At 37.0% G+C, this 9637-nt stretch overlaps 1 protein-coding gene and 1 long non-coding RNA gene across 2 annotated transcripts in view; one reads left to right on the forward strand and one right to left on the reverse strand.

The window, feature by feature from the left end:
* The window catches only part of LOC125240852 (protein nervous wreck), a 116293-nt gene that overhangs the window by 45325 nt on the left and 61331 nt on the right, over positions 1-9637 (forward strand). The window contains exon 4 of the mRNA XM_048148994.1: positions 783-927. Coding sequence (XP_048004951.1) covers positions 783-927 — 145 coding nt within the window. The remainder of the gene's footprint in view (positions 1-782; positions 928-9637) is intronic.
* Positions 8169-9636, reverse strand: LOC125240855. The gene is made up of 3 exons (XR_007178681.1): positions 9586-9636; positions 8373-8456; positions 8169-8245 (listed from the first exon to the last, which is right to left on the reverse strand). It is a non-coding gene; the product is annotated as an uncharacterized LOC125240855 (long non-coding RNA).

Below are 9637 nucleotides of genomic sequence, written 5' to 3' on the forward strand. Positions count from 1 at the left end.
ACACACTTTCCCATTTATAATATTATAGTATGGTATACATATTTACATTCAATCACGCCTATATCCCATAAAGGAGTAGGCAGAGCACATGAAACTTCTCAAGTTTCAGTGACACTCATGGCAAATAAGGGGTGAATAATGATTACGGTATTATGTATTATCATGAAACACTGACGAGGGAAGCCTTCCTTGTTACGGATCATAATTATTTCGTAATCCGTTATGTGACACCTCTAGAGAGATCGGTAATGTGTAATGTATCTTTGATCTCTTACAAGCAGTCTTTTCTTGGCTAAAATTAAACATACTTTTTATGATGTGCCGACGGAAAGTTTCCAAAATTCTGAAATTTTTACATAGGAAAACTTCGGAAACTTTCCGTACTTTGTATGGATGGAAACTCTCCATTTCATCAATTTAAATTCCTTTTATTGTTCGTGAAATTTTCAAGAAAAAATAAGGTTTTTTGCAAAGTTTCCGCAACTTGCACATAGTGATGTACATCCGTATAATAATTGTCCATCCATAGGTACAAAGTACGGAAAGTTTCCGAAGTTTTCTGAAAATTTCACAATTTTGGAAACTTTCCGTCGGCACAACAGAACACACAGCTGTGACAGATTTTCGTACAGTTTCGTACAAGCGAGCAACAACCGTTCAAAAGAAATAATTTAAGTACCAAAAATTAATCAAAATGCGAAAATCATTCTGGACAGTCTATAATAGCCTATAATATTATAAGTGTATTTTGTTTAGTTTCACAATTTAAATTTTTGCATCAGGAACATGTGGAACGTGTGGCGCACAGTTCTGGAGGAGAACGAAAAGCTGGCGCGCGCGCGCCTCGCCGCCGTCGAGGTGTTCCAGCAGCAGATCGCCGACGAGGCCAAAATGCTGCGCCAGCATAAGATCAACGTCGCTAAGAAGGTTAGTAGTTAGGAGCTACACGTGTAGGATAATATACAGATTGAAGCTGTCTCCCATGTGCTGGGCCGTCCAGGTTTTCCAGCAACAGATCGCCGACGAGGCCAAAATGCTGCGCCAGCACAAGATCAACGTCGCTAAGAAGGTTAGTAGTTAGTAGCTACACGTGTAGGATATACAGAGTGAAGCTGTCTCCCATGTGCTGGGCCGTCCAGGTTTTCCAGCAGCAGATCGCAGACGAGGCCAAAATGCTGCGCCAGTACAAAATTAACGTCGCCAAAAAGGTTGGTGGCTAGTACCTACTAGGACTACGAAGTGAGACTAGCTCTAACGATCTGGGCCGGCAGGGTCTTCCAGCAGCAAGTCGCAGACGAGGCCAAAATGCTGCGCCAGCGCAAAATCAACGTCGCAAAGAAGGTTAGCACTCATGTCACTAGACTAGGTCATAACATACTTATACTTCCTTAACGCATTCACTGCCACCAACGCATATACGCGTTTTCGTTAATACTTTCACCCAGTGTACAACGCACAGACACGTTCATAGTATTAAGTGACTTTCATCCAGTACCTTCGTTCGACGCACATGTGTTCTGAATTTGTATGTAAACATATATAATTAGTATGGACTCATAAGTGCGTTGGAGGCACTGGGTAGGCAATAGTCGGTTGAACTCACATAATGCGTTTTGGGGCCCACAGCAAGGTGTGGCAATTGGCGAATAACTAGGAAAAGAGGATGGCAGTGAATGCGTTAATCAGATTTAGAGGGAAAACATTTACTTTATTTTTAGAAACGTTGGCTTGGACCATAGATAGATTAGATAGTCCGTATCTTTAGGTATTAGAGCATTTTCAAAAATTGGGACCCAAAGTTAGTGAAAGTAACAAAAATTAACTCGATGTCACCTTTGTGACGACATTTAAGCAAATGAAATTTCAATAAAAATATTGCTTTTGTGTTTATTACGTAAACTATAAACAATAATCTACGTTTATAACATGAAAAAATTGGTTTTTATACAAATATAGGTACCTATTCTTAATTGTCGTCACAAAATTGACATAGAGTTAATTTTTTAACATTGTAACTAATATTGGGTCCCAATTTCTGAAAATGCCCATTTAACAAAGTGTAGCTTTGCTTACTAAAGGATTTTATTGGGCAAGAATATTTTTCAAATAGGTACCTAATTACATTTTGAAGGCACATTCCTATTACGATAACTTTTACGATCACAAGTTAATAAAACTCTATTCGCTCATCTGCTACACCATGAAAGTGATTATGGCTAAATAATCTCATAATAAATACCATGGCAGTCCTTTTGTCCCAATTAGGTACATAGTCACCTGACGCGTCCCACACTGTAATAGAGCAGTTACACTGTCAATTGCCTATTTCTTACTAATTGTCCTCCGTGTAACTATCTACTAATTATTGGGGACCTATATTAATCGATTATTATTCTGTTAAATTAAAATAAATGGGTTTGCCATTTCTAATTGATGAAAATTACAAATTATGATAGCTATATAATTACATTGAAATACAAAATTACATTTTATAATTCTCAAAGATGATGTTAGATGAAGCATAAGTTGGCGGCCGATCGTGATATCTACCAAATCATGGGATTCCTAGGCATATTGATATAAACTTCGGATCCGTAATAAATAATAGTAGATACCTACTACATAGGTACAGAAGTCTCACCGTGTAGGTAGTAAAACCCTTTTTTTTTAAGTATATTGAATGTGAAACCTTATCTACTTAAATATCTCTCATTCAAAATTTTGTGACGGGCACATACTGTATAAATAGGTACTAGTAGCGTAGCTCGTAGCGACGAAATCGCGGCGTGAGCAACGACCTAGCCAACGTCAATCGCTTACGCTGATATCGTTATCGTAGCGTAGCTAGCTCTATCTATCACTTTTTCGTATTGGCGCGACAGATACCTACCCTGTTTTGGGACTTTCAGGCATCAAAAGCGACCTTCCTTAGGCTTAAAACTAGATGGCGCAGTTCGCAGCCTGGAAGTGGCCAAAATCATATATTCCCCAAATATTTTTGCGTGTGTTTATTTTTTATAAGAACAAATGACATTTAAGTATTTCTTTATTTTAAAATCATGATTATCACGTCAATACCTACACATACACATTTTGAGAAAAATAAATTAGAAGGCATCATCAGCGTAGTTATGATAGTATTTAATAGGTGCTAAAAAATTGAGGTACGATTCTTAGCATGAAGTATGTAAATCCTATATAAATAATCCTTGCTTTCCACTTTGTAACCGCAGTACAAAGTGTTTGAAAAATGGTAACAAAGTGAAAAAAATAAATTTGTGACGCTTTTTTGTGACCTAGTAGGATCGAAAGGGCTCGTGATTCTGAGTAGGAAAAACATTAAATTTACCTATTTTGAAAAAAAAATGCTTTTGAATCTTTTTTCGCTAAAATGTCCACCTATTGGTTTAATGTAAATAGGTCAAAACTTTACAATTATAATTCGTATTCTTGATCTACATATGAATTGGCATGTTCACCCAAGCGTGTCATTTAGGTCCCAATTCCTACATGAATATTAAAGCGACCTAGACGTCTTGGGCCTTGGTCGATGTTATGCCTTATTCATAAAATATTCCTGTATCTGTTTACATTGACACGTCACGTTTATATTTCACTTCATAAGATAATTATAAACTTGCTAACTTCAGTATCTTTAATACTATTTTTCTACTCCAGCACTTAAATCTGTCAATTAGATTATTGTCAGCGGTATCCAAATTAAGTTCAATATCTGGGCGACCGAGCTTCGCTCGGTTCTATTTTAATATATCACGTCTTTAGATAAAAAAAAACTCTTATAAATACAAAAACAAAAAAAAAGACAAAAAACAAAAACTTAATTTCTGGCCGGGATTCGAAACCCTGACACGTACGATCTATCTGCGTACATTAGACCGACCTCGTGCGACTGAGCTACGCGGAATCGATGCGCGCGCGGCGAAATTAAGGACCATATTTTACGTTTACAAATGCGAAAGAAAAACTCATGAAAACTCGAAAATTCGCGTTTTCCGGGATCTAAGGCTACGCTAGATCGATTTTTCACCCCGAAAACCCCCACAAAACAAATTTCAGCGAAATCGTTAGAGCGGTTTCCGAGATCGTCGGTATATATAAATAAATAAATAAATAAATAAATAAATAAATATACAAGAACACGTCACGTTTATATTTCACTTCATAAGATAATTATAAACTTGCTAACTTCAGTATCTTTAATACTATTTTTCTACTCCAGCACTTAAATCTGTCAATTAGATTATTGTCAGCGGTATCCAAATTAAGTTCAATATCTGGGCGACCGAGCTTCGCTCGGTTCTATTTTAATATATCACGTCTTTAGATAAAAAAAAACTTTATAAATACAAAAACAAAAAAAAAAGACAAAAAACAAAAACTTAATTTCTGGCCGGGATTCGAAACCCTGACACGTACGATCTATCTGCGTACATTAGACCGACCTCGTGCGACTGAGCTACGCGGAATCGATGCGCGCGCGGCGAAATTAAGGACCATATTTTACGTTTACAAATGCGAAAGAAAAACTCATGAAAACTCGAAAATTCGCGTTTTCCGGGATCTAAGGCTACGCTAGATCGATTTTTCACCCCCGAAAACCCCCACAAAACAAATTTCAGCGAAATCGTTAGAGCGGTTTCCGAGATCGTTGGTATATATAAATAAATAAATAAATAAATAAATAAATAAATAAATAAATATACAAGAATTGCTCGTTTAATAGTATAAGATTTGAGTAACGATAAGAAAGTCTATTTGTCTATAGGTTCATATGATAACTGCTGAGCAGTATTCATATGAATATAGGAGTTCTGTTAATTTTTTTTTAAAAGCACAACTTCCATTTATCAGGTATGTTTTCATTTGCAGTAATAAGTAACTTTTAATAAATAATAAAATATTTAGGTTCATAATTTAAATCAAGATGAAAAAATAAACTGAAATGCGTTTTACATATTAGATATTGCAAAACAAAGGTAAAAATCATAAGTTTATCCAATAATGTTCCATTCCACATTTAAATATTCTTGAACGCAACCACATTTTTCGTAATTGAAAACCGGCTTATTTTCTATTTCTCTTGTCTATGGTATGTTTGACATTTGTAAACTTTTGACGGAAGTATTTGAACTATTTCGGTGTTGTGTAGTTTGTTTTAATTCGACGTTATTGTGCAAAAACTTAAGTAATTATGAGTGATTCTGGTGAACAACAAAGAGAATATAATCACTACGTTTTAAGAGACGGAACTCCATACATTTCTGAAAAAAAGTACAATGTATGAGCATATCATCCTAATGCTACCAACATAAGGGTTTGCGTCGAGTGTTACCATTACGTAACGTCATTGACGCATGACAGGTGTCAAAGATAGTGATGTGAAAATTCGATAATAGTGATGTCCATATTTCAAATGCTTTTAATCGATATCGATGAAATTATTGCACGGGCGCGTGGCCTAGTAAGCTCAGGATTTCAGGTTTTAGGAGTACGATAACTAAGTGAGAGCTAAGAAATTGTCTAAAACGAGTACATGTACTTCTTCTTCCTCCTACCCTTATCCCACGTTATGTGGGGTCGGTACAACACGTCTTCCTCTTCCATTCTCCTCTATCTTCCGTCATCTCAACACTCACATCTTTCTTCCTCATATCCTCTTTCACACAATCCATCCAGCGTTGTTTGGGTTTACCCCTCCCTCTCCATCCATCAACCTTCATCTCCAACATTCTTTTGCCTATATGACATTCATCCCTCCTCATTACATGACCGAACCACGCCAACCTGCCACTCCTCATCTTTTCCGTTATAGGCGCAACTTTCAAACTTTCCCTAATATACTCATTCCTGATCCGATCCATTCTGGTCACTCCACACATCCATCTCAACATTCTCATTTCCGCTACGTGCACTCTCCTTTCATCCTCCACCTTTGTCGCCCAGCATTCAGATCCATACAATACAACACGACACGGAAAAACGAGTACATGTACATGTCATTATATAGTACTTAAGTCCTAATCAACATTTCATATTAACAATGATTGTACTCTCGCTTATTTATCTACAATTAAGAAATAATAGAACAATTGTGAAATTTAATGGTCTAAATAGATTTATTTTTTATTGGTCGACAAACATGTTTTTCCTCATACTTCTTTCTAGTTATGGAGGGTAAAAAATAACTTCTGTAACACCAACAAAGCATGCAGCCTCGCTACACTTCTTAATTCTAAATTATTAATAAAATAATTCACGCGCGGGTTACGCAGCTTTTCTTCTTTAAAAGAATGATAATATGAGCAATAGCATGATTGTATCTTCGTCTGACAAGATCTGCAGTACCAGTCAATAATATATCACATTTGTAAATCACATTTGCAATAAATGAATTATTGATTTTTTGTGTAAGGATGTACAAAGGAAAGTGACGCTCGTTTTTAGATATTTGAATAGTACCTACTGTTGCAGAAATTCATGATGAATATTAAATATAGTGAATCACAATAATACTTTGTTTTAAATCGACACGAGTTACGAATTTCCTTTTTGCACGTGTATCATACGACGTTTTTCAGTACAGATGGGCCTCCGAAGTTTCTACCTGGCATATAATGAACCACTTCTCGCACTAGTGCGTAAAAAAAACACCATCTGTACTGAAAAAGTTTTTTACTACCTATATGAAAAATCATTACGTAATGCTAATTATTTGAATCGCTAGCACAAAGGACTTCTTAACGGAGAACACCCATATGCCTTGGGTGATCGTTTTAATATATTGGGTTGGTAAGAAAGTAATGAGCGATCGATTGAATTCCACATACAATTTTTGAGAGAGTTCTAGAATCTTCTATGGTCGAAAGTATATAAAGGGCGAGTCGCACAGTTTCTCGTCAGTCATTCACTAGCTGTCGCCGAGGTAATATAAGGAAGAAAATGGACGAATTTAAAGTGCATGTAAGGCATTGCTTACTATATGAATTTCAGTCTGGCCATTCAGCCGCCGAAGCAGTGCGTAATATATGTCAGCGTGTTGCTCCTGAAGTTGTGTCTGAGGCCACGGCGAAACGATGGTTCCAGCGGTTTCGTAGTGGCGACTTTTCATTATCAGATCAACCTAAGTCTGGTCGACCGGTGAAGATTGATGTAGCCAAATTAAAAACCTTAATTGAAGGAGATCCGAGGCTAACGAGTCGTACTCTTGCTACCGAGATAGGCTGCTCTCATGTCACCATAGAAACACATTTACACGAGTTGGGAAAAAACTACAAATACAGTGTTTGGATACCGCACGAACTTGATAGAGATCAACTAAACCGCCGTGCCGATATCTGCATACAACTTCTGTCTTTTCGCCGCACATTCAACTGGTTGGACCATCTTATCACTGGAGATGAAAAATGGGTCTTATATATAAATCACACACGCAAACGTCAGTGGCTAGCTCCAAACGAAAAAGGAATAGAGGCACCAAAAACAGAGCCTCACCCGAAAAAAGTTATGCTGTCCGTTTGGTGGGATATTCATGGTATTATTCACTGGGAACTCCTACCAAGTGGAATGACTGTTACCGCATCAGTATACTGTAATCAGCTTGAAAATTTAAACCAAAAAATCTGTCAGAATCGTCCACAGCATGCTAAAGTTTTTTCTTACACGACAATGCTGGCCCACACATTGCAAAAGTGACTCGGCTAAAGCTATTGGAGCTAGGTTGGAAAGTGATACCTCATCCACCGTACTCTCCAGACTTGGCACCTACGGATTTCGCATTGTTCAGATCGCTAAGCAATGCCTTGAATGAAAAAAAGTTCGATGATCAAGCCCATCTACGACAGTACATAGCTGAGTTTTTGAATCTAAACCTAAGAACTTCTTCGCCGATGCTATTCATTCTTTACCAGAACGATGGAGACAAAGTAGTAGATAACGAAGGCCGTTATATTTTTGATAAATGATTAAAATAATAAATTAAATAAAAATTACAATATTGGTTATGATTCGCTCATTACTTTCTTACCAACCCAATAGATAAACATGCTATCTTGTACTTTTTTTCGTCCAGCAACGACCCTTGGGTTTTCTTTTTTGGTTTTTCAACGCCAATTGCACAACGACGATTCGAGGCGGTCTAGGAGGATCACGTTACGCTTCAGTGACCTAACGGTTGATTTGACTTTGTTAAGTTGTCTTATCAATTTTTCTTTAGACTTATCCCAATCTGCAAAAAAGAAAAACATCACATTTGTAAAATAGAACGAGGTTATCATAAGACATAGCTAAACTACTTTGATTCGCATCCTTACAAGTTACAAGCACACTTGTACGTGTAGGGTAGGAAATCTCACCCATTAATGTTTCCTTGGTGGTCGACGCAGCATCCAACTTAGGCACATGAGCCTGTTTTTTCTTCATCAGTATGGGTGACGGAGCTGAAACAGATAGTTGCAATATATACCTGTACTACATATTTTCTTAATTTTTGTGGTGATTGTCACCCAGTTACTTGGGGTCGGCGCAGTAAATTTTCTTCTTCCATTCCTCTCTTTCAGCCGTCATTTCCATACTAATACCCTTCACTCTCATATGATACTCCACACATTCCATCCATCTGTACCCTTACCCATCCACCCCCACCCCAGTCCCAGTACCCTTGTATCCATCCACCTTCAACTTCATATTTACCATCCGTCATGAAATACAACTAAGTACCAAAATAAATTAAATCGGGTATGTATAATAGTTATTTGTTATACAAGGGGGCAGTTGTATTTTAACGCCGAGTGTGAAATTGAAAAACGAGCAAGTGAAAGGATTCTATATTTGAACCACGAGCGAAGCGAGTGGTTCGAGAATAGAATCCTGAACTTGCTCGTTTTTTAACACACGAGAAGTAAAATACATTTGCACCCGAGTGTAACACAAAACTTTTCCCCTCACTATAGCGAGGAAACTACAAAGCAAAAAATGCGTTTATCACTGCTTCCAGTAGTTCCACAGGTGGTAAATCATCTTTATTACTAGATTCACCTACTTTTATCAATTTTAAAGCAGTTAATTTGACTTTATTCAAGGTCAAATTACTTTACCCACTAGTGGATAAAATGCGTTTTTACCCGCTGATATTAAATGACAAAACACGTGTTTCCGAGTTAGTGAGGGGAAAAGACCTTTACGGCATTAGGATCTTAACACATTCAGTGACAGGCGGCCCAATAGTTGGGTTTTTTGTATGCAAATTATACTACTTATTATAAGAAAAATCCATCAAAACAATGAAAAAAACTAGTACATTTGTGCAACAAGGGAGGTAAGGAGGATTTACAAGAATGTATAACTCGCGACAGCCGCAGACTAACTATGACTTTCAAAAATCGGAATTACAATTTCTAAAGTTTAATTTTATGACTAGTGATAATATGACTAAGAAAAATTATGACGGAAAACGTTATGGATAGTAAAAATCGGACTTCAAAAAATATGGGAACCAATAGAGACCCGTTTATTAAACATGTTTTAAGGACTGCTCACCGTGCTCTTAAGAAATACGCAAATACTTACAAAGTACATTTTGCCTTGTTGATGTCGCAAGAGGGGTTTTGCTTCCTGAAGG

This window comes from Leguminivora glycinivorella, chromosome Z, assembly GCF_023078275.1.
Source record: "Leguminivora glycinivorella isolate SPB_JAAS2020 chromosome Z, LegGlyc_1.1, whole genome shotgun sequence".
In the NCBI taxonomy this organism is placed as follows: domain Eukaryota; kingdom Metazoa; phylum Arthropoda; class Insecta; order Lepidoptera; family Tortricidae; genus Leguminivora; species Leguminivora glycinivorella.